Genomic DNA, 25,403 nt, shown 5'->3' on the forward strand with positions numbered 1-25,403 from the left:
TAGAGAGGATTTGGGGGTCCTGGTCATTGGAAGTTCTTTACTCTTGGGAAAAGTGGTTTTTCTATGGTGGAAGCATTCTGAAGTCACAGTATCTGAAAACTTGAGTCCCTAATCGTGCTTAAAAATGCAAATGTGCGGCCCCTACCGCAGTCCCAACACATTTGATTTTTGCCAGTCTCATTATTAGGCAACCAAGCAAGAACCTAGACTAAAATTTGGAAAACACGGGTATAGTCTAGAAATTCAAGAAGGAAAAAAAGAATAAGAAGAAAATAATGTTAAAGGAATATACAGTTGGATTTTTTTTATTATATTTACTCATTATGTTTACTCACTGTATTCAACATTTTGTGTTTTAATAAAATAAAAACCCACTCTTTAACTTATTTATTGTATAAATATTTACTAGACACCTAATTATGTGCTTGACACAGTATTAGGTGCCAGGGATACAATCTCAAAAAATAATAGTAATAATCTAATCCTTAAGAAGCTTTCCATCTAACATGGGGGAGACAGGTAGCAGTACATCCAGCAAAGGTTAGTGGGGTGTGAAGAAGCCTGTGCAGGACATCTGAGGCATCTGAGCACAGGGGACCTTTTGCCAAAGGAAAGGAAAAGAGAGGTGATCTGGGGGAGACATGGCTATGGAGCAAGAAGGGTAGAGTTGAGTTACTATAGAAAGATGGTGTGCTAATCAAAACCAATCAATGGGCATAAAGTTTCATTTAAGCAAGCTGAATCAGTCCTGGAGATCCGCTGTACAACATTGTGTCTATAGTCAACAATGCTGTATTGTACACTTAACAATTTGGTAAGAGGGTAGATCCCATGTAGAGTGTTCTTACCACAAAAACATTTAAAATGAAAACAACTTCTGGGTAAGAAGTACAGAAACCAGTCCAAGTAGCTCAAGTTGAAAAGGAAGTCAGTAAAAAATATGGAAGAAAATCAATCTTTCTTTGTCTCTCTGCAGAAAAACAAAACAACAAAACAAAAGAACCAGCTTGGCTTCTTAAGAATGGCACATTTACTTATTTGTTCTCTCTCTGACTTTCTCTAGAACAATATGTTTCTCAATTTTGCTTTTTTGCAGTCTTCTTATTACCATACTCAGGTTCGGCTGCCTGCTGCCTCCGAGCCAATAACAGAGAGACAGGGGCTGGTGCAGGGGTGGGCAAACTTTCTGACTCGAGGGCCACAATGGGTTCTTAAACTGGACCGGAGGGCCGGAACAAAAGCATGGATGGAGTGTTTGTGTGAACTAATATAAATTCAAAGTAAACATCATTACATAAAAGGGTATGGTCTTTTTTTTTTTTTTAGTTTTATTCATTTCAAACGGGCCAGATCCGGCCCGCTGGCCGTAGTTTGCCCACGGCTGGGCTGGTGGGAGGAAAAATCAATTTATACAAGAGCCGGAAGTCTGAGAAGATGAGGCACTATCATCACAAAGACCATCTTAACAATTGGACATAGACAGGGGTTTTTGTAGGGAGGGAGGAGGAAGCAAAATTTTTAAAAAGGAGGGGTTTGAGAGTTCTTCATTGAGAGTTCTACATGGAAGCCAAAATAGTCAGTTCAGATAACTGGGTGTAGGTCAGCAAATCTCCCAGAGCCAAATATCTGAAGGATGGAGTCTGCTTCTTTTGAAGTTAGTTCCTCAAACTCTTAAGCAAACAAGCTAGCTGCAGTCACACATTAGTTAACAGGTCATCATTTATAGAAACAACTAGAGGCCCGGTGCACGACATTTGTGCACTGGGCAGGGGGGAGTCCCTCAGCCCAGCCGTGCCCTCTTGCAGTCCAGGACCCTCAGGGGATGTCCACCTGCCTGCTTAGGCCTGCTCCTCAGGATATCCCCCCAGGGGCCCTTAGCACTCCTGCCACTGCCACTGCACTCAACAGCCTTGAGCCCAGCTTCTGGCTGAGTGGTGCTTCCCCTGCGGAAGTGCACTGACCACCAGGGGGCAGCTCCTGCATTGAGTATCTGTCTCCTGGTGGTCAGTGCATGTCATAGCAACCAGTTGTTCTGCCATTCAGTCGATTTGCATATTAGCCTTTTATTATATAGGATGTTAAAAGAATGGTAAGATGGGTTACATTCTAACTGCTCTTCTTCAAGATTCTTAGTTTCTGCTTTACTATTATTTCCCTTTTCATGTAACTGGCTTGCTGGTACCAATTATATTCACTTTTAAAATATATATTTTTATTGATTTCAGAGTGGAAGGGAGAGGGAGATAGAAACAAGGATAAGAGAGAATCATTGATCAGCTGCCTCCTGCACACCCCCTACTGGGGATCGAGCCCACAACCCAGGCATGTGTACTTGACTGAAATCGAACCCTGGACCCTTCAGTCCACAGGGCGACGCTCTAGCCACTGAGCCAAACCATCCAAGGCAATTTTCATTCCTATGACCACCACAAGTTTTGCCCATCTAGGTATGTTTTGCACAGTCTACGGCTGATTTGTACAATCTCTCAGTAAACCACATTCAAATTCCTAGGAAAGAGAATCCAATCAATGCTAGTTGTATTCATCACCAATCCTAATCTATGTACAGATCTATGTCTCATCTATGTCCAGATGGAGCAGGGTCTTTAGATATACAGAATTTTATTTTCCAGGACTTATGCATTCTCATCAGAAGGGATTGTGATCCAGCAGGCAATGGGAGGTGAGTTAGCATTCCTCACATGGACAAAGTAAGAAAGAAAAAAAATAAATGGTGATGACAGAGAGATGACATAGAAGGGTATGTTGAATAAAATGTAAGTGCTTCACTATGATTATTCAGGGTAACTAGAAAATAGGTAGAAAAAGACTAAAGAAGAAAGTACTGGTCTAATCCTTCACATATTGTGACTAGAGAAAAATATCTAGCATAAAGTAACTCTTCAGGAAAGGGCATGCACAAAAAAGAAAAAAAAAGTCAATAAATTTGCATTAAAAAGAAAAAAAGATGGTGGGAAAGATGACATTGAGAGGGAGATCATTAACATAGCTTACACTGATTCTTCAACTATTTGCATGTCATTCATGAGAACTGCCTACTAATTCTGCTCTGAACATGAGAAATATACTTTCTTTCTTTGCTACTATTGTGGCTAAATTTGACCCTGGATTATAAATCACCACTAGTGCTTGCTAATTTGCTATTAGTGTCTACGTTCTGTTTGTTTTTAATTAAACAAAACGAGTTGCTGGTAAGAAGAGAGAGGAACCTCTTCAGGAATACACATCAATGATTCAGAGAATATTGAAAAAGTTCTGAAGGTGTAAACCGCAGGGGAAGTCCTCTTTGCCCTGCTATGTCAATAGACAAAGTTCTCAGTAATATTGCATACATTACTTGCTGGGTCAGTGTGAAATACATTAACCTACCACACTCTCGCTCTAGAGAATTTTTTAGCTTGTCCAGGCAGTAGGTAAAATAGTTTTAAAGTCCTTCAAATGTACATTTGCTGGTCTTCTGTCCTTTTATAAAGCTGAATGTCGTAAAGAAAGGACTCGTTTTCCTATATTTGGTTAATTCTTTTAAATGTCTCTATTTGAAGATTAAAAATTATATAAATTTAAGTAAAAACACTGGGAAGTAAACTGTTGTATTGCCCTGACAAAGAATGAATTCCTCCTGTCGTGTTCTGATTGTCCACATCACTGAGTTTGATTACTAATCAAAGTTGAGATTTGGGATGGACTTGGATCCTGCTTTACACTAGAGTCAAATCCAGCCTCCTTAACAAAATGTTTCTGAGTGTTTATTATTTTCATCACTTTTATTATGTAAATATTTTCTCCTTTCTAAATCAGTCTAACTTAGAAAATGAGTTCTTAGTCCAATTTTCAGCATAAGATATTAAACAATCTTGTCAGTATCTATAATAATAAAAGGGTATATGCTAATTAGACCAGACAAAGCCAGGCTGGAGGGAAGCCAGCCTGGGTCCCGGTGCCAGAGGGAAGCCGGTACCAGCAGCCAGGGGAAGGAAGGCCTACTCTTGCATTAATTTCATGCACCGGGCCTCTAGCGTTATAATTGGCTCAGGTCAGACAATAAAATAACTCATAGAAGAATAGAACTAGGGAAATCTAAAGTGTTTTGTTTTTAGTTATAGACATTTTATAGTAACTTTCCTTGGGGAGAGGATGTCAGGATTTATGCCCACTGCCTTATTCCACATTTCTCCACTGAATCAGTCCATACAGACTGAGTCTGGTTGAATTATAACCTATTCATCAGTTGCATGGCTGACTTCAAGATGAATACATGCAAATTGGGAGTTTAGAGAAAACAAAGATATTTGAATACATATTTATCTGCAAGCAACCATAATTCAGTTGCAATCTAAATTCAGGAACACTATATTGAGTAACAATTTGAAAAAAACATGTCTGTAAACCAAACGCTGTATCTGCCATGATTTTATTCCCCATGAATGCATAATATATAAATAGTAGGTTTGGAGTTTAAATGTTTCTTCTCTTGCCCTTTTTTCCAATTCTCAGTTTGACTTTTGAAATAAATTCTCCACACAGCAGCCAAGTTCAAATGAATGAATGAATGAATGAATGAATGAATAAATAAATAAATAAATTAGAATTAGAATCCTATCTAATAATAGACAAACATGGTAATTAACCGTACCTCTGACACACTTCCCATTGGCTAATCAGGGCAATATGCAAATTAACTGCCAACCAAGATGGTGGCCGGCAGCCAGGCAGCTGAAGCGAACAGGAGGCTTGCTTGCTCCAGTGATGGAGGAAGCCAAGGTTCCCCACCTGCCGCTGCCGGCCTCTGAGCTGCACTCTAAGAAACAATGTTGCAATTATGGAAGCTAAACAAACCCCAGAAACCTGCTTTCAGCCAGCCGGGCCTCAGAGCTGGAGTTGCAACAGAGTTTCAATTATAGAAGCCAAACAAACAAAGGTCTCAGAGCTGGAGCCGAGCCTCAGAGCTAAAGCCGGCTCTCAGCTCCAGTGACAGCCATAGAAGGTAAATAAATCCCAGAATAAAAAAAAAAAGAAAAACAGGAGAGGTTGGGAGTTTCAGTCACCCACCAGCCTGAAAACAGCCCTCAGCCCCTCACCCGGACTGGCCAGGCACCCCAGTGGAGACCCCCACCCTGAAGGGGGTGTGACCAGCTGCAAACAGCCATCATCCCCTCACCCAGGCTGGCCAGGCACCCAAGCGGGACCCTCACCCTGATCCGAGACACCCTTCAGGGCAAACCAGCCTGCCCTCACCCGTGCACCAGGCCTCTATCCTATATAGTAAAAGGGTAATATGCAAACTGACCCTAACAGCAGAAAGACTGGGAATGACTGGTCACTATGACACACACTGACCACCAGGGGGCAGACGCTCAATGCAGGAGCTGCCTTCTGGTGGTCAGGGTGCTCTCACATGGGAGGAGCTCTGTTTAGCCACAAGCCAGGCTGATGGCTGCCAGTAGAGCGGTGGTGGTGAGAGCCTCTCCTGCCTCCTCAGCAGCGTTAAGGATGTCTGACTGCAACTTAGGCCTGCTCCCTGCTGGCAAGTGGACATCCCCCAAGGGCTGCCGGGCTGCCAGAGGGATATCTGATTGCCATCTTAGGCCCATTCCCCCTGGGGAGCGGGCCTAAGCCAGCAGGTGGTCATCCCCTGAGGGGTCCCAGACTGAGAGAGGGCACAGGCCGGTCTGAGGGACCCCCCCCAAGTGTACAAATTTTTGTGCACTGGCCTCTAGTATATATATAAAAGAGATTCAAGGAAGAGTGGAAATGATATCAGCCCCTATAGGAAGAATTTTAAGGAGTCCACTGGTGTCCGAAGTAGAGGGAGTTGTAGTAGAATGAAAGAGGTGATGTAACTAGCATAGAGAAGTGAGGAAAGAGAACAAAGACTACATTTTCAGTAAGTTTAACCAAAGGGAAAGAACAAAACAGGATAATGGCCTCATCAGGTGGAGTGTAGAACATGAGCTTATTGACCAGCCATGAGATGACTCAGTTTATCCTTAGAATTCCTTTGACTAGAGCCACCTATTCACAGATAAGCACTGCAACTAAAGATCCCCAAAGAACTTGTTTATCTTGAGAAATAAAGCATATTAAAATAAAAAAGAATTCTTATTGCTATAAAATAAATACATGTACTCACGAATTGCTTGCAAAATTGTATTTATTTTTCCAGATTCAGTCAACAAAAGAACAAAATGCCTCATAATGAGAATTCACTTTTGGATAGAGATACAGTGTTTCATTATTCTCACAAGTGAGTGCTGATTTTTGTTCACTTATAAAATAAATACCCGCCTGTTACAACTGGAAAGGTAATGTTAACATTACATGCTCGCTGAGGATGCAGATTGATGGCACTTGTCTGAGCAAGAACATGCTGTGATGTGCCTGTATCTGTAAGACAAGGTTTTGCCACCAGGACAGTCAAGAATGATGTCTCTGAACTCATAGTTTTCTTCTCGGCAGCAAAGGCAGGAATTTTCCAACTGAAAGATATCATAATTGTACCTAAAAAATAAAATATCCAGTAATCAATATTTTTGGAATGTCTTTGGAAATAAATTGACATCAATGCTCAACTTCTAATTATCTAAGTGATTTACCAAGCCTCCCAATCAATTTATTTTTTCCCCTACACCTTGTATTCCTATACGTTTCTGATGTAGATCAGTGATAAGTGGTAGTAAGATAAAAAAAAAAGAGGAAAATAAATTCAAAATAGAGATTTATAATCTCATAATTAGAGCATTATGGTGCAAAAAAATAAATAAAAATGATTTTAAAATATGCAGTTTAACACCCAATCATTATTTTTCATAAATTAATTTACATGTGTAAGTGTATATAAAGGAAAAAATGTAAACTGTTATATCTAAAATGCATGTGACAGTTTAAAAATACACTTTTAGCAAGAGTAATTGCTTAAGTACTCTCTGTAATCACTGTATGAAAATAAATACATTTGCCATAAATGTATTAGATTTGATATATAGAGAAAGCTACTTCAAAATGATTCATCACTTATTAGGATTCTCATATTCTAATATTTTAAATATTAAGGTTCTGCTCATTAGCTAGCATATAAAAGTTTTCCATGGCCCAGGCCAGTGTGGCTCAGTTGGTTGGGTGTCATCCCATGCACCAAAGGTTGTCAGTTCAATTCCTGGTCAGGGCACATACCCCCAGGTTGTGGGCTCAGTCCCAGGTAGGGGTTATGCAGGAGGTAGCCAATCAATGTTTCACTCTCACATCAATGTTTCTATCTCTCCCTCTCCTCTATCTCTAACAACCAATAAAAAATCTTAAATTTTTTTCCTATATAATGTTTTAAAAGTTTCATGCCTTTTAACAATATTACAAAATTAACATACAGTACATGTTCCAAGAAAAACTCACTTGATGGTCTGTTTGCATTCCCCTACACATCTTGCCATCTCAAGTCTTTTCTTGCAACCATTGTACTTAACAGTCACATTGACAAGTGAAGATCTGCAATTAGTATTACCTAAAAAAAAATGGATCCAAGAGTCAGAAAGATTTAACATTAACAATTGCTAAGTCTCAGCTTTCTTAACCATAATTAGAGAATAATAATAAATACTTCATAATTTTACTGACGAGATTATCTGTCAGCACCCAGCAGAAATGACTGTCTAATACTCAATAAATGTTATCTTATTGTTATTGCTATTATTCCTACCATAGGAGAAGGAGAAGAGGAAAGAAGGAAGAGGAAGAAGGGGGAAAGGAAGGAGTAAAGAAAAGGGGGAGGGAAAGGAAGACAGAGGGGCATGGTTATTTTTGGTATCTATTTATTTTCTCATTGCTGATCATTCTTATGATTTTATATGTCAATTTACAACATAACCTGCTGATGTTAGATGAGAGCAAGCTAAATTTCTTTCCATAAAAATTATTTTTTCCTTGTAAACATAACTAGTTTTGTTACAACCAACACGAATAAGTAACTATCGTATATTATGTGCAAATATCCATTGTCAGTTTATGCATATAGATTAGAATACCTATTGTTTTAAAAACACATGAGACTTTCTTTTAATGATCTGCCATTTTGTTTAAAGAAGCTAATTTTTTTCAACAGTTTGTATTGCCTCTACATGTGGAGCTTAATTTTACTTACATTTATAGCAACATTTTTTTGAATCATAGACTCGGTCTGCCTATATGGGTGAGAGAAAAAGAAAAAAAACTGAAATTTTCTATAAATAATATAACATTTTTTAACTTATTGAAATATTATTTCAAGGGGAGAAAATGGAACAGATGAACACCTCAGGCTCAGTTTCAGGGAGCACGGATGGGAGAGAGTAGTAATAAAAATGAGACAGTATTTACACTAATTTTTGCAACAGTGGGTTGAAAGGGAAAAACAATACTTAAATGAAATTTTCTTTAAAATAAAATGCAAAGGAATAAAAAAACAAAACACCCCTTACTTATTGTAATTGAAAAATACTTTAACAGTGATATTACTACCAGACACTGTAAGTTTCTCACAGGCAGGAATTTTTACCTCACACATTATTATTCTCTTAAACTTATCAATGTCTCAGGATAAAAATGCAATAAATGTGGAAGTCCAATATTAAAGTTCTAAAATAAAGCTTTGAACTATATTATCAATTATATCTTCAGAAAGAAAAATAAGCTTAAACCTTTCTTAATAACTTACATTTAAGTATTTATTAATTCAAAATCCTCACCACATTTGAGCACCATAAAAATAAAGATTGTGGCACTAAGAAAACTCTGAACAGTAGACATATGGAGTTACATGAAATTTTTGTATTTTTATAGAAAATTATTAACCTGACTCTATAAACCTTGATAACAAACTAGATTTTTTTTGTTTGCTTAACAATTACAATATGCTTTCCACAGAAACTAACTTCTAGAATAGCACTAGATTAAATTTTAGAGAGCCTGTAAATATATCTTTGATATGAAAAATACACATGATAATAAAAGGTGAATGAGAAATCTGAAATGAAGTCTATAAGAGATCTATTGGCCAGATATAAATTTTTCCAAATGAGAAAGAAGACAGGTTGTGTTTGTATTGAACATGAGAAGTGAACCTTGTTGTTGTACTACTTGAGAAGATGACTTACTTCTGCACACCAGGTCTGCTTGGGGCAGTTTTCGACCACTGCACGGAAACCAGTTGTATCGCAGAAGTAGGAGACGCATGGGTTGTTGGGGTCATCAAAAAAAGCACCAATCTGGGGGGGAGTGGGAATGGGGAGAAAACAAAGTAATTAGTCATCTTGATTTCTTTTTGCTGTTGATAATAAAACCTGTATTAAAAAAAATCAAAATTCATGATGGTTAGTGAATTTCCAGAGGCACGTTCAGCCATTAGGTTAATATTTAAGAAAAGGTGGATTGAAAGCCTTCTACTTCCATCAAAGTGAATCATTGATAGCACAGAATGTGTCAAGGTTCTCAAATTAAGATCTGCATACAGTTACTCTGTTGTAGTTTTTAAGTGTTTTCAAGAAAGGTTATTTTATTTGTAGCAGTCAATTGACCGGTTTTTATGCTCTAAGTTTAAGGGGAAACAAATCGCAAATCCAAATAGAGGGGAAGGGCATAAAATGGGTTTATCACAAATGACAAGTAACATATTCTGTCTTTGCTTGTGTTTCTATACTATTTTCTTTTTATTGAATTTATTGGGATGACACTGGTTAACAAATGTATACAGGTTCAGGTCATATACTTTTAAAGCTCAATAGATTGCTTTATAATTAATTTATGTTCAAAATTCAAACACCAGTTTGGAAAATTGCATTTCTTTCAAGGCCTAAAACTACAAAATAAACTTTCTGGTGGACTAAAATTTTATTATTTCAATTGTTTTGCATATAAATGCATAGAAGTAAAATGTTTTCTTTGTTCTTTAAACATCATCATATTTTATGTTTAAAGACTATCATAAATTCTCAAGTCAGGTCACCTTTGGAAACTAAAAAGTAAGAAACTAAAAAATTGAGTGTGATAAATAAATTACCAAATTAAAACTCTCATGGGCTTTGCTTCTATGTATTTCCTAACATACCACATATACTTTATTTCAGATTTTTTAATATTTATTATCATCAGTTAAAATGTATTAAAGTCATTTTGAGAATCATCTGGTTTTTATGGCTTCCTGGTACTTTTTCTAAGATGTTAAATTACTTTCCAAAATGCCAAATCAGTTGTCAAAACCCACCCCTGTACTGCTATATTCACATAATGGGGTTCTAGTCTTCGGGGTTTTCTTATTTGATCTGTGACAGTTTGGCCATCTGATCTTCCTGGTTATAACTACAGTTTAACTCTGTTCATTGATTACAATGTTACAAAGTGTGTCTTCTCCATCTGGCAAGCCCCATGGGAAATATTATTCAGAAGCTCTAATGCTAGGTAGTTAATGATCAAGTATATTTTCTCCCCTTGAAGGGAGCCATGCTGAGTGTTACATTTGACATTCCTTTTGAAAATTGAAGATAGGGGAAAAAATTCCTCCCCACAGTTGACTATGAAGTTTTCATGTCATAAGCTGAAAAAGGCTGCATTTGTTCATAATTATATTGATAAAAATAAGATAAAGTAAAAAACGACTTTACCTCATAGTTGGTATCGTTAAATAAACATGTTCTTGGTTCTGAAAAACAAATATATTATTTTATCCTAAAGTAAACATTATAATTATTTTTATTCATAAAACAGAAATTGTAAATGGGATAGTATTTATCAACCAATCATAATGTTCTTCCCATAACATCATCATAACTCTTTAATCTACTGATTATGTTCATAGCTGTTAATTCTGGGTTTCCCCATTACAAAGATAGTAAATTTTAAGAGGGCAACCACTGATTCTGTTTTATTTATCACACCTATCCTGTATAGTAATGATCATTTAGCAGCTCAATAAATATCTCTTGGATATGTAAGTAAACAACTATTCAATTCAATTCAAATAATGGTTTATGAATACACACCACAGTATCCAATTTCACAGCAGGTATCATTATCTTTGAACTTTACAAGCCTCTCTTCAGTTTTGCATGTGGGGGGAGAAGGGCACTCCTTGGGTTTACAGTCCACCGTATTAGCATTGGTACAGGTGCATTTGTGGCAATTAGCAGTCCATGTGTCTCCAGGCTACAGAAACAAACCAAGTTTAGACTTTTACTCCAATACAGGAATGACAGCAAATTTGGATTAAAGTGAAGAAGAACTATGTACTTACTGATTTCTCTTCTCCCAGTGGACCATGGCAAACTGTTAACATGAAATGATAAACGCTAATTAAATTTGGCAAAATATAACCATCTGTTACTTGTAGATAACCACCAGGTGGCCAATAGTGTAATTAGCACTACGATTTCAGAGACACAGAATTATGGAGGATTACGGTGCCTTTAAGTCGAAAAAATCATATCCACCTACTTTGAACAAATTGTCCTGAAAAAGCATATATTTCCTATTTTTAGAAACCCCAGGAAATGAAAATTCTAAATTTCTCTTAGGGGAAATTTAGACTTTATAATGACCAGTTTCAAGGGCCTTCTCAGATTTTTAAGCTCCCTGCAATAGCTAACACTTGTAACTCTCATCTTGAAAATATTCTTCTTTCAGATTCAACACTCTGAAATTCCTCTATCAGCTCTTTCTCTAGTCTTTCCCCTGGTACCTCCTCTCTCTCCACAGAGTCCACTGTAACGTTAGGTAGATAACTCTCAAATATCTAGCTCCAGTCCAGACATCATGTGTGAGAGGGACCCAGATCTCATTCAGTCTAATAAATAGCATGCTGGCCAATCTGTAAGAACCTTAAACTCAATGTGCACAAAACAGATTGTATTATTTTGCCTTTAATATCAGTTTCTCATCTAAACATCAATGCAGAATGATTGCTTTTCAAGTGCATGTATTCTTACCTGGAGGTGATGGAAGTGGTGCTGGACAGCCTGTGTAAAAACAGACAGCTCAGATTAGTCCCTAAAGTCCTTAGAATAGTTTCGGGGTAAGTAGAGTTATCTTATTACTGAAAGTAATTGGCTACCTTGCTAGCCGTACAAACAGACACATTCCTATCTATTTTCCCTTTCTGCTCCTCAAGGCATTTGAAATTCCACCATTAGAGAGTATTCCCTTTGGATCTCCAATTTTAATGGCAGGCATATGAGAATCTAAAGGAGAAATGATATGCCATCAAGGTAAACTTCTCTTCAAAATTTTCTTGGGAGACAATTCTGATGAATACGACAATAAAATACATAATGAAAAAGAAAAAGAAGCCCTAGCCGGCTTGGCTCAGTGGATAGAGCGTTGGCCTGAAGACTGAAGAATTGCAGGCTCGATTCTGGTCAAGGGCACATGCCCAAGTTGTGGACCAATCCCCTGTAGGGGGTGTGCAGGAGGCAGCTAATCAATGGTTCTCTCTCATCATTGATGTTTCTATCTCTCTCCCCCTCTCCATTCCTCTCTGAAATCAATAAAAATATTTTTAATAAAAAACAGAAAAAGAATAATTCATATATCTGAGAAATGTATTTGTAATTACCAACTTATTTAATCCTTTAAAAACTTTTATCTTCTTTTTGTCTTCTTGAACTACTTCAGTCTTGCTCTATCTCTACCCTAACCAAATATTTTAAACTGGTCGTATGTTTCTTTCTGAGGCTTTGCACATCACATATTTTAGTCCACTCAACAATTGCCTGATAAATTAAAATTCTATTTTCAAACAATTAATAATCAGATTAATACTTTTATTCTACCTACCAGGTAAAATGTCTAGCCTAGAAGCAAGAGAATATTTGAGAGGAACTTAAAATTTCTGCATGTTTAGGTAGAGAGATGCCAACAAATAATAGGTACAGAAAAGCAGAAAGAAAATCAAACATGTGGGAGTTTGGGAGATCAAATGTCTCTCTTTACTGAGGGAGGCGAGGCTAATCCCAAACTAAAAAAGTTTGGCAGGTTAACAGAAACCAGCAGCAGGAGAGAGTAATGATCTATGGGGCATAAATACAGCAGAAAAAATCTTCCCTGAACCAGAATTCCAAGAGTTCATTGAAGATATTCATAAGAAAAAAACATAAAGAACAATCTCCTAATCTCCACCTTGTTATCAGGGTAATTTCTCTAAAACACCTATCTGATCATATTATTCTCTTAATAAAAGTCTAATAAAGATCCCAGTTAGTGTACGGATTAAAGCAGTGGTTCTCATCGAATGAGGCCCAGAAATCAGGATTTTAAAAAGATTCCCAGGTGATTCTAATGTGCAGCCAAGGTTGAGAACCACTGGATTAAAGTCTTGTTTAAGTTTGGAAATAAGGTCCTTCATGAACTTTCCTCTACTTACCTTTTCGATACCATTTCTTCCCTGAACTTCACACAGTCATCACTAATATCTGGTTGACTCCTGAATTCACTCATGCTATTTCATGTCTCTGTCTTCTCAAGGGCCATTTGGTAGAATTCCCTTCTCACTTTAGCCAATATTAAACTCAATCAGATCCTTTGTGATCCCTTCACTCAATAGTACCAACTAATAGATAGGTATTAACACTCTCCACTCCTGAGACCCCTGAGACCATAATTGCTGTACATGTTTATGGGTTAGCATTAAATATACTGTAAAGATAGTTTTGGTGCCCATAATAATCTCCCCCAAATAATAAGGAAATTAGGATTTCTCCCATACTGACCTGCTTTATTTTCATTTTCTTGATCTCCTGTTGCTCCTGCAGTGGTTTCTGAGGGGAAATAAGAGGGTGGCATTGTCATTTTATTTATCAGAATAACATGTATGCACATCAAGCCTCTGTGTACTAGTATATGAGTGTACAAATGATCACACACATTCATGCTCAAGGAAAACTTTGTGTAGAATAGACAGTTCATTCCAGTACATTTGGGTCATTTCATTTAATCTGGCTAGGACACTTTGGGGTTTGTTAGTATTCCATTTGACAGGAATAGCATATTTCATAATCTCATACTCAGAGATTTCAAACTAAGAGCTTTATAACTATGTCTTCAGGAGAGGAGTTCTGGTGAAAGCCTAACCAAAAAAGTCCTAGAAAAAAACACACACCTAGTTGAGCTTCGAAATCATATTCCAAAAGGAAATTCAGCATAACTTCCTGGCCTCTCTCCTTTTCCTTTTCCACCACGCCTCTCCCCCAAACTCAGTTCCTTATATGTAATCACAGGCACACTGCTCAGCGACGAGTATGTATTGCCAGCATTTATATGGTTACATTCCAGTTCCAGAGGTTTCCTTGACTCTTGTGGAAGCAGTGACCACTAAGGGAGGGACAACCATGGTGCATACAGTAGACGGGAGAAGATAGAGTTTAACTTCTGGTAACCTATACTGTCTTCTGAGATGCCACCAAGCAAAGTTCATTTACTATTATTTGGCTTACCCGTGGTAGAAATTCCAGAAGCAATGGTTGTTTCAGATGTTTCCTGGGAGGTACCTAACATGAGCAGCAAAAGAGCAATGAGCTTTTTCTGGTCTCAAAAGAGCATGTCCCAAGACACCTCTACATGGAACAAAGTCTCAAAGCACTTGGCATGTTCTCATGCATATACTAAGGCTCCTGCAATTGAACCATAAGAGGTTTCTATCTCAGCAGCTCCTTGCTCACAGAAATGAACATTTTCCTATGATCCTGGTAAATTTCACTTTTGAATTTCCTTCTCTAAGTGACAAAAACTTTTTCTACACTTCACTGTTTTATTTCCTATAACTTGGTTTCTTGGTTATCCTGTAACAGTTTTGGGGGGACAGAAGTTATAGTAGAGTGAGAGAAAATGAGAAAACATCTCTGTTTATTAAGATGGCCTTAACATTTCCCTCAGCCTGATTAAACTTCAGGCATGCTTCTTCCTGACTACAGGTCCCTGAACTCCCTTTTCTTGGAGCCTTTATTTTTAAAAAACTTGCAATTATAAGTTATTTCTCTGAGATGCAAATATTCCTTCAGCTCTGGCCAGTTTTAAAATCCTGGAATCTTTTTCAAAGACCTGAGAGCCACCCCCTTGACACGTAAACATCAAGAATAATAGCACCCTTATCTCCCTGTCTCTGTGGGAAGGTAGGAGCCTACTTTCATTCTGTAAGTACCAATTAGCAACCATCCATGGCCTAATCATTTAGACCAACCTCTCCTCTAATGGCCTGCCCTCCAGTACTTTTCCACCATTTCACCCCAGCACTTTTGTTTCAGCAGAGTTGAGTTCAAAATATCACCCTTATTGCAGTGGTCTTGACTCCTATTGCAATAATCTGCACTAATAAAAGAGAAAGATTCAAATTGACCATATCTCTGCAACACCCACCAGCCAATCAGGAGTGAGTATGCAAATTAACCCAACAAAGATGGTGGGTTAATTTGCATACACAGGCCCCAAGTGGATGCAGGCTTTCTGCACCATCCCAACTGCTCCAAGCCTCTGGACAGCGTGGGAAGGCAGAAAGGCGGCTTGGGCCAGAGGTGCCGGCAGCCAAGGAAAGGAAGGTCCATTTCTGCATGAATCTTCATACATCAGGCCTCTAGTCTTATATAAAGTATTTCTTGCCTATTTAAGTCCACCTGGAACAATTTTTCTTTTAAAGTTCAAGTTGGATACTCATTCAAAGGGATAAATATTGGATAACTGAAACACGTGGGTGTTAAGGGAGAAGAATGTTTAGCATGTAAACTTTTTTTCAGTCAGTCATTTCTATTACCTGGACTGGAACTTTCTGGGCCACCAGTACTTCCACTTGATACTACAGTAGTAGCTACAAAGGCAAATGAAGAACATTTCATTTCAGATGCATGTCTTATGACTATTTTTCAAAGATCAACAACAAGAGAGAAAGTAAATCAGATGAAAGTCTGGGCCAATGCTGCAGCTCGTCCATAGGGTACCTCTGTGAATTACAATAAACATCCCTTTGGGCAGATGAGGCCTCATGTATTTACACCTTGTTATAGGGACATGGGCTGAATTTTAATCTCTACTCCTCTAATTTAGTAATTAGATTCTAGAGGCTATCCCAGTGGTACCTCTAATAAAAGGGAAGGATGAGCCTTACAAAGGTTTTCTTGCCCTAAGAAGAGTGTGATATTGACAAGTGTTCCTGTTTCTCTTAAGTAATAGAGAGCAGTTTAACAATTTTTCTTGCACCAAATATTAAGCCACGCATATTGTTCAATGCACTTTCTAATGCTTGCATGTCAAAAAAAATATGGAAGTAAAAGTCCTAATTTCCTCATACATTTTATTTCTCTAGGTCTAGAATCTAATTACTAAATTAGGGAATGTTTGTCTTATAGTCACATGATTTTCTTCCAGTGACTTATCTCTCTTGTTCTCCAATGGAAGGAAACAAACAAATTTTTTAAAAAAAATTTAATTGCTTCTAAACTTGTGATCAAGGATAAGGCATCTCAATCAAGGCCTTAATTTACAAATTTACTAACATCTATTGTAGTGATCTCTACTACCTTCTTGGATACTGATAACTATTACTAATATTGTTGTAGAATTCCTTAACGCCCCCCCCCCAAAAAAAAGAATAAAGTAAAAAAATAAAATAATGTGTCTAGAGAATTACATGTATAGGATGTTCTCTAGGAAAAATCAGGGAGCCAACCTAGGTAAGAAAAGCCCAAGAAGTATGAATTAAACATATCTACTAACCAGGACTGGAATTCTCTGGGCCCCTGGAAACTCCAGCAGACCCTGTAGTCGTACCTGCAAAGGCAAGATAAATAAAAGATTGAAAGTAATACATCATTTTTGGCTTCATAAACTCACTTCTAAAAGGCTGGTGTACGGAAAAAAATAAGTCTGACAACAAGGTCCAAGTGTTATTGATCTGACATATTGTTTCTTCAAATAGAATACAAAACCCTATCTCAGCCTTCTTCTCACTCATTTATCATCTACCACAAACTCAAACAGAAAATTATTGAGTACCAAAAGGCTGAAAGAGCAAACCACTTACCAGTTACCATTCCAACTCCAGTGGTAGTTTCAACTTCTGTAGAAGTTGTAGTCTCTGAGAAGAAATAGGAGAGAGTGGCATGGGATACAGAAATTTAAAAAAAAAAATCTGTAACAGTATTACGTTATGTACAATTCCTATGGCAGACACCAGGTCTCTAAAGATCATATGGCTCTTCAACTTTTTCATCACTCACTTGCGTTGGAACTCCCAGGTGCAGTTGTTGTGCCAGTAGTGACCTCAGTGGTAACTGAAATCACAAGAGGAGAGAATCAATTTGTAAATTCCCTTTGGCTTAAAAGTAGATTTAATTTTGAACAAATTTGGGTTTCTTAATGAACTAAGAGTATTACATCAGCACTTTCTTGCCTTAAGTGACGCCGTAATTTCTATTATGCCATTTTACTACAGATATACAAAGAAAAGGGCAATTTACATGGGATAAAGTACTAACATACTGAGAATTTGTGCTTGAAGAGAGATTTAGGTAGAGTAGTATTTCCACTAAGTTTATTATAGCCAATGTAATTTACTTTAAGATGAAGAGAAAAATAATTATCTGATTTCTAGTGCTTACCTATTTTCATTTCACCCTCAGTGGTTCCACCACTTTCTGAAGAAGTTGTGGCCCCTAAGTGAAAGAAAGAAAGGAGAAGAGTAAGTCCCATAACTGAGAAAAGTTTGGTGGCATCTCCAGGATATGGAATGGAATGTGTGTATTTGGGTGGAGGAGTTGATGGGGCGGAGACGGAAAGGGTACCTCCTCACTGAAGCTCCTTATATTCCCTATTTGATTATTGATTTACCTGTGTTGGAACTTCCAGGTGCAACTGTTGTGCCAGAGACCACACCAGTGGTTCCTAAAGTAGAAGAAAAAAGAAGAAATGCAAATGGTGATATATTGACCATCCTGAGAAGAGCATAACCAACAATAAAACTGTAACTCAAAAGCAGAAGACCCTTCTTTGGGTTATCCTGCCAAAATGAGGTGCATTCTCCATTTTTTAATTCAGGGCCACAATAAATACATATGCTTATAGTTCAGTCTTGATAAATTGCTTCCCTAGGATTAACTATCAAAGGTTTCTGGGCCTTTCTCATGTTTACCTGTTTTACTTCCAGGACTTGACCTCTCAGATGTGCCAGTGGTGGCTCCTAATAACAAGAAATAGAAACAACATTTGTGTAAATGTACTTAATTATACTCAATGAAGAAATTCATACTATCTGAAATCCAAAATTCAATAGACCTAAACTTCCAGAGTTACTTCCATCATCTGTTTCTCTAAAGAGAACCATATGGACATGTAAGTCCTCCATCTGACACGAGGGTAATAGCTTGAATGTCACAAGGAGAAACCTTTCTGGGCATCTCTTTTAAGAATTATAGTATAAGGTTTGTCCAAAAGAAATAATATGGTTTTCATAAGTATAAGTTTCCTCTAACAAATATCCCCATGAAGAGGCAAAGGCAGACTATGAATTAGCAAGAACTCAAGAGTTGCCAATTCTGCTTTCATTGGTTAAGCTTCCTTCTATGGAAACTGTAGCTTCTGAGAGTGAAAGGGAGTAGTGAGGGCTAGTGGAAACCTATAATAAAAAGGTATCATGTGATGTTGCTTTAGAGCTAGCCCAAGAAAGAAATTATAGTACATGTTTCCTCATTGATTCACCTGTGTTGGAACTTCCAGATGAGATGGTACTGCCAGGGGCCACTTCAGTAGAACCTAAAAGCAAAATTGAATGACAACATTGTGTGATTTCATTCCCATAAGAAGATTATATTCTACAATATAATTAGGAAATTACAAAATTCTTTATTACATAAAAAGACCACTTTCAAGAATAGCTTGTTCCAGAGTGATTTTATGCATTTTCTAATGCTGCATTCTGAATATAAATTTATTGGACAGAGAGTAGAATGTGAGGTGGTATTGGGGAGTCTCAAAGATAATCTTCCTTTCTCTGGGGTCAATGTTCAATAGACAAAGGTATTTTCCTTTACCTATTTGAATGCCAGTGACCAGGCTACTAGATTCTCCTAGGAAAAGAAATGAAGCAGGATTGATGGCCTGTTGAATTTTTATTTGGGTAATGTATTGATGCTTTAGAAATTTTAATGTTCTAGAAAAATTTAGACATATAATAAGGAAATCTAGTGATATTGTATAATGGCAGTATAGTATCATGGTTAGGAGGATGGCCTTTAGAGCCAGACTGCCTGAGTTGAAATCTGCTGTTTATTTGCTGTGTGACCTTGGGAAAGTTGGTTAATATCTCTGAGCCACAGATGTCTTCATCTGTAAAAAGAATAGTACTTACCTCATCGCTTGGAGTGAGAGATAAAAGAAATAATAATGAGACGTGTGTATGTCGAATAGTTAGTGCTCTAAAGTATTAGCTATGATGTCATTGAAAAGTGGAGAGCTTAGGATGCCTGTGAACTCACCTGTATTGCTTCCTGTAGTTCCACTGCCTCTAGGGAGTGTTGTAGCTTCTAAGAGAGAGGAAAGGTAGACAAACATGAGCTAAAGAGCATTTAGCATTCTGACGAAAGTTAAGGGTATAATTTTCTCAATGACAGTACGGTGGGCAATTCTCTCCAGCTGCTGGCTCACCTGTGTTTGAACTCCCAGGTTCAAGTGGAGTGCCAGAAGCTACCCTAGTGGTACCTGCAACAAGGTAAGATGATACAGTCTGGTAACTTGGAATACTGGGAAGGGATATTGCAATAGTATTTTATTATAGCAGCCCCAAAAGAGAGGTTAAATAAGGGGTATGTCCTTCTTGTTAACCTACCTGTGTTAAAACCTCCAGATGTAACAGTTGTTCCAGAAAACTCTTCAGTGGTACCTAAAATGCAAAATGGAAATGGAACAATAGAGTATTTCCTCCACAGTTCATCTTGGCAGCACCAATGTGGCCCTAAAACACTGTAAGACCTTTCCTGAAGATACTCTTCTCTGAAGAAAATAAAAAATGAGCAACTTCACAGTATTTTATTTCCCAGGTTTCCCTGTCACTATGTGGTAATTAAATGTCACAGCAGGTTTTTAAATGCCATTTACCTATTTCATTTTCAGGGACAGATGCACCTGGTGTGCCAGAGGTGTGTAAGGGAGAAAATAAAGTACAGTTTTAATCTTTATAAGGAATATTTTTTTATATAACTTAAGAGCATTTTGATAAGCAAGTTGCCTTTATGGAGCTCTCTAGATGGGGAGATAAAAAATAAACTATAAATATTATGTATAAGTAAATGAGAGAGTGGATAGAAATTGGCAAGCTACTGGGGTAAGGAGGACTGGAAGTAATAGGGGGGTGAGATATAGGAAATATACTTTTTTAAAAAATATATTTTATTGGTTTTTTACTGAGAGGAAGGGAGAGAGATAGAGAGTTAGAAACATCGATGAGAGAGAAACATCGATCAGCTGCCTCCTGCACATCTCCTACTGGGGATATGCCGGCAACCCAGGTACATGCCCTTGATCGGAATCGAACCTGGGACCTTTCAGTCCACAGGCCAACGCTCTATCCACTGAGCCAAACCGGTTTCAGCAGGAAATATACATTTATATCATTTTTTTTCAAGGGGGGGCGGGCGGCGGAGAAGAACATCTCTAAGCCAGAACACTGAGGACAGACTGGCTGAGACATCTGAGGTTTTGGAGTTCCCAAAGAAAATAATTATCAGGTTGATATCACACAATATGGCTTCAGAGACAATGCAGGTCCCCCCTTCACACTCCTTATTCATTTGTTCACTGCAGCAAGCCAATTAGACAAAGGATGATAGATAGCCCTAGGCTTTGGACTAAGAAGCTTACCTCCTGGCAATCTTCCCTGTGTAGCCTTACTGCCTCCTGTGGAAGTTGTGGCTTCTAAGAGAAGGGGGGAAAAAAACCTCTTGTTATTCCACAATTTTCTACGAAAGTCCTGGCCCCCAATATAGAGGAAAAGAGGATAGACATCATTGAAAATTATTTGAGGACCACAGAAAGGAAAGTAGTTCTGCTACACAGGGTAACAATAGAAGAGGAATCTCATCAAGACAGACTCATGAAAGATTCCCCACCCCTTGTTGACTCACCTGTGTTGGAACTGCCAGGTGCAACTGTTGTGCCAACAGCTGGCCCAGTGGTGCCTGAAAAACAAAAGTTCTGAGATCTTCAACGGTGCCTCTTGGTGACTCCTATAAGCTCCTAAAGACCTGCCTCTGGAAGAAATCTAAGTGGATCTGTTATATCAAAGGGCCCTTTCACTACTTCCTGATGAGTTGACAATCATATAACTTTCCTATAATCCATATCATTAAGAAAGTAGTAAAAACTGCAATATTTCCCATGTAAGGCATCCTCTACAGATATTCCATTCACTTAAAATGAAGAAGAAAGCTGGGTTTCTCCCAGGCTCACCTGTCACACTCCCAGTTGCTTGGCCTGGTGGCACTGCAGTGGCGCCTAATGTGAGAGGAAAAGCAGAAAAATATTTGAATGTGCCCAAAACTACTATCCTTATTACACTTTTGAGCAAGAGGACCTATATATATGTAGCACAGGCTTAAGAGTTCACATTGCTTTCTCTTCTACCCACATATAGAATATTTCTTGGGTCTGCTATCATCTCAGTGATGTATATGCCATCAAAGAGGAAACCTCTTACAGGGATTTCACCAATAGCCATTCCTAAGGAAGTTACAGCTGTGAGGCATGAGCAGGCATTGACAGTTTATTGCTACTATGTTAAATCAAAGAAAATACTGAGTAAATACAAACAACTCTGCAGGAAAGAACACCTCCAAAATGGGAGCTTGTGGAGAGTCCTAATGAATGGTAAACCCCAACTGAGAGGTACTCATTCTCACCTGGTCTGGATCCTGTTCCAGGAGTGCCACTACCTTCTGCTGGTGTTGTGGAAGCTGAAGAAAGAAATGATGAATGGAGAGGTCAGAGGATTTGGGATATTAAGGAAAAAATTACTGACAAATTAGATCAGAACGAGAATACTAACTACAGTATGGGGTTAAATATGAAGATTTCTTCTCCTTATCCTACCTGTGTGGGAACTCCGAGGTATAATAGTTGGCCTAGAGAATTTCCCTCAATAGGCCTGTTTAAGAGTTCTCATTGTTTTGGCTTCTTCCCAGAGACATAATATTTCTCCGCTTCTCCTAACATCTTAGTGAGGGGTATGCCATCACAGGATAAACCTCTCCTATTGATTCTACCACCAGCCCCTCTTTAGAATGTTACAACTGGAACGACTAGAAGCCAGTGTTGAGAACTTTTCCAAAATGTTACATCTAAGAACTGGCAGCATGTGTGAACCACTCTGCAGGAAAGCTCACCTCCCAGCAGGCCAGCTTAACAATAGTCCTAGTCAATATTAAACTCCCAGCTGCAGGAGCTCTTACTCACCACCTCTGAATCCAGTTCCAGAAGTGCCACTGCTTTCTGTTAACGTTGTGGCCTCTGATGAAAGAAAATGGTGAAGAGTGAAAATGGAGGAATTGGGATATTAGGAAAAGTATTATTTGATATTTTATCAGAGCTGACCTAATACCTATATTATGGTTTTAAATATGGAGATTTCTTCTTGTTAACCTACCTGTGTGGGAACTCCCAGGTATAATGGTTGTCCTGGGGAATTCCTGTGGAGCACCTAAAGATGACAAAGATAAAGGCATCAACAGAGCATTAGCTCCCTCTTCAGGACTGAAGCAGCTGTGTGTCCTTGAATGACCAGAAGACCTATCCTTAGCTTCTCTGTTTCAGAGGGAGCTTAGCTGTCCACAACTTTCCACAATGTCCTTCCCTGCCCCACCTATGGATCATTGTTGCTACTGGAGTTCCATTTTTTATTGATGCCAGGGAAAGAGAAAGGAGGTCTTATGTCACCCTCACCTGTTTCACTTCCACTCCCTGGACTCCCTGGTGTGACAGAGGTGCCTAAAGGAAGAAAAAGGCAGATGATGCTTCATCTTTGTAAAAGTTCGTAATCAATTACCTGAAGGCTTTTTAACACTGCAAGGTTTAAAGCAGAAATGTGTGACTCTAATACTCTCAAATGGTGAATTTTCTTAGTGACCCTACCTGGCTTAGTTTTCTGTGAACTGCTGCTGGCTCCAGGTGAAAGTGTTGTGGTACCTATTAAAGCAAGTAGTGTGAGCTTCAAAATCAATACACATTTCAAGATTCCACAAATATTGATTAAGCATCTTTTCTATGTAATAATGTTTTAGGCGTTTGGATATATCAGTGAGCAGAATAATCAAAGATCCCTCCCCTAATGTGGCTTACATTCTAGCAGCTGGAGACCAACAGTGATCAACAAACATGAAAAGTCAAAGTGACAGATGTTAGAAAAGGCTATAAGAAAATGTCCAACAATATATAAAGGTTGGGGCCTTGATAGGCAGGAGCAGGGCCACATGGGGGCCTCATACCTGCCAATCAAAGAACTAGCTCTGTAGGCCTGGGCCTTGCAATCTAGATGGGAAATATGAGAATACGGTTTTCAGGCTTATCTAAGTTTGTGACTCTGGCATGCTGTGTTCCCCAAGGAACTACAGGCCCATTTCCTTCGTCCATCTTCCCACTCATGTGTAACACACAAACAGGGAGTTGGTTAAGAACCTCAGATATTCAGTTTAAAGTAAAACTCACCTGTGACAAGTCCTGCTTGGGTAGTCCCACTTCCTCCCATGGAAGTAGTGGCCTCTGATAGAAAAAAGAATACGAAGAAGTAAGACTAGGTGGTGGGAAAGAACACACTTGGCTATTGTCAGAATAGATCATACAAGCTGCCAATGTCAAGTTTTACTGTATTTTCAGATTTGCCTGTCACATGTCTGCCACCTTCAGAGGTTTTCCAGAGACTTTATCAGTATTACTTACAAGAAGAAAATAGTGGTGATCCTAGCTCAGTTGTTTTTTCACTGCATGATTTAAATAAAAATCTACATCTTCATGTAATACCAAACTATAACCCTGTGACTTTTAGTGTTAAGAATTCATCCTTACGTGGCCCACGTAACATTTTTTTTCTATAACCATTTTGCTGAGTTCTCAACAATCATGTCTCTTTTTATAGCTGGAAGAGAGAAATATCTCTCTCTGTACTCTCTATTTATTTGTCATTGTTTAGACTCATGGTTGTCTACTGAAGGCCCTTGTACGCTCAGGCAATAAGAAGGCAATGAAATGTCTAGCTTATCTTTTAAAAACCTGAACTTTCACAACATAACATATATAAATAGTGTAGAAAATGTTTGGAAGATTGCTTTAAGCAGGTTATCATGAAATGTACGTGTTAGCTTAGCACCACTCCCCTGTGTCTATTCAAATTCTAGTTGTGCCACTTTGAATGTTGTGGCCACTGGGGGAAATAGGGTGGAAAAGAGGTAATGAAAGAATATTTCAGGATCACTGAAAATTCATGGTGGTAGTCCTGCAATGAGTAAAATCAGTGCAGACAACTAACCTGTGAGAGGGCATTAGAAAATCCTATGTCACCCTATTGCCTCCCCTATGTTGGAAGTGCCAGGAGCAACAGTTGTGCCAAGGGCTATTCCAGTGATGCCCACAACACAAAAGGTTTGAGATCTTCAACATGTGTCCTGTCCATTTCCTGACGTCCTCCAGGGACTCCATATGTATCTTTGTTATAGCAAAGGGCCCTGTCTCTACTTCCTGATGAGGTGAGACTCCGGTTTTAATATGACCAACATCAGTAAGAAAGCAATAAAAACAGTAATGTTCTCAGCATGAGAAACTGTCCCAGAAATTCCATTCAGTCAAATATGTTTAAAGAGGGGCCTTTCTCCTACATTCATGTCTCATCCTCACAGTGGTGCCTACCATTCAAGGATAAACAGGAAAATATTTCAAGGTCCCAGAAAAATATTGATACAATTATTGGCATTTTGAGCGAGAACCGTGTGCATAGGATATGCCTGTTTAAGAGTTCACATTGCTTTTCAATCTCCTCATATATATAATATTTCTCATCTCTCACCGACATCCTAGTGATGTCTGTGCCATCACAAGTTAAATCTCTCATACTGATTTCACCAGCAGCCTTTCCTTACAAAGTTACACCTGTAAGACTCGAGGCAATATTGAGAGTTTCCCAAAATATGGTAAATCTAAGAACTGGAAGCAAATGAGAACCACTCTGCAGGAAAGCACCCCTCCCAGCAGTCAGGCTAAGAAGAGCCATCATTAATGGTAAACCCCAACTGCAGAAACTCTTCCTCACCAGTTCTGAATCCAGTTCCTGATGCGCCACTGCCTTCTGTTGATGTTGTAGCCTCTGAAGGAAGTAAATGGTGAAGGGTGAGGAATGAGGATTTGTG

General features: G+C 38.4%; 1 protein-coding gene across 1 annotated transcript in view; it reads right to left on the reverse strand.

The window, feature by feature from the left end:
- Positions 1-6,165: 6,165 nt before the first annotated feature.
- Positions 6,166-25,403, reverse strand: part of MUC19 (mucin 19, oligomeric) — a 105,004-nt gene continuing 85,766 nt past the window's right edge. The window contains exons 94-124 of the mRNA XM_036299015.1: positions 25,307-25,360; positions 23,713-23,766; positions 23,140-23,193; positions 22,951-22,995; positions 22,655-22,708; positions 22,465-22,518; positions 21,912-21,965; positions 21,463-21,507; positions 21,138-21,191; positions 20,875-20,928; positions 19,844-19,897; positions 19,663-19,716; positions 19,494-19,541; positions 18,718-18,771; positions 18,152-18,199; positions 17,851-17,904; positions 17,622-17,675; positions 17,241-17,294; positions 17,045-17,098; positions 16,738-16,791; positions 15,779-15,832; positions 14,469-14,522; positions 13,746-13,793; positions 11,967-11,996; positions 11,276-11,307; positions 11,025-11,187; positions 10,647-10,684; positions 9,144-9,254; positions 8,153-8,192; positions 7,408-7,516; positions 6,166-6,519 (exon numbers count right to left, since the gene is read on the reverse strand). Coding sequence (XP_036154908.1) covers positions 6,336-6,519; positions 7,408-7,516; positions 8,153-8,192; positions 9,144-9,254; positions 10,647-10,684; positions 11,025-11,187; positions 11,276-11,307; positions 11,967-11,996; positions 13,746-13,793; positions 14,469-14,522; positions 15,779-15,832; positions 16,738-16,791; positions 17,045-17,098; positions 17,241-17,294; positions 17,622-17,675; positions 17,851-17,904; positions 18,152-18,199; positions 18,718-18,771; positions 19,494-19,541; positions 19,663-19,716; positions 19,844-19,897; positions 20,875-20,928; positions 21,138-21,191; positions 21,463-21,507; positions 21,912-21,965; positions 22,465-22,518; positions 22,655-22,708; positions 22,951-22,995; positions 23,140-23,193; positions 23,713-23,766; positions 25,307-25,360 — 1,913 coding nt within the window. The 3' untranslated portion in view covers positions 6,166-6,335. The remainder of the gene's footprint in view (positions 6,520-7,407; positions 7,517-8,152; positions 8,193-9,143; positions 9,255-10,646; positions 10,685-11,024; positions 11,188-11,275; positions 11,308-11,966; positions 11,997-13,745; positions 13,794-14,468; positions 14,523-15,778; positions 15,833-16,737; positions 16,792-17,044; positions 17,099-17,240; positions 17,295-17,621; positions 17,676-17,850; positions 17,905-18,151; positions 18,200-18,717; positions 18,772-19,493; positions 19,542-19,662; positions 19,717-19,843; positions 19,898-20,874; positions 20,929-21,137; positions 21,192-21,462; positions 21,508-21,911; positions 21,966-22,464; positions 22,519-22,654; positions 22,709-22,950; positions 22,996-23,139; positions 23,194-23,712; positions 23,767-25,306; positions 25,361-25,403) is intronic.

This window comes from Myotis myotis, unplaced genomic scaffold (assembly GCF_014108235.1).
Source record: "Myotis myotis isolate mMyoMyo1 unplaced genomic scaffold, mMyoMyo1.p scaffold_m19_p_3, whole genome shotgun sequence".
Lineage (NCBI taxonomy): Eukaryota > Metazoa > Chordata > Mammalia > Chiroptera > Vespertilionidae > Myotis > Myotis myotis.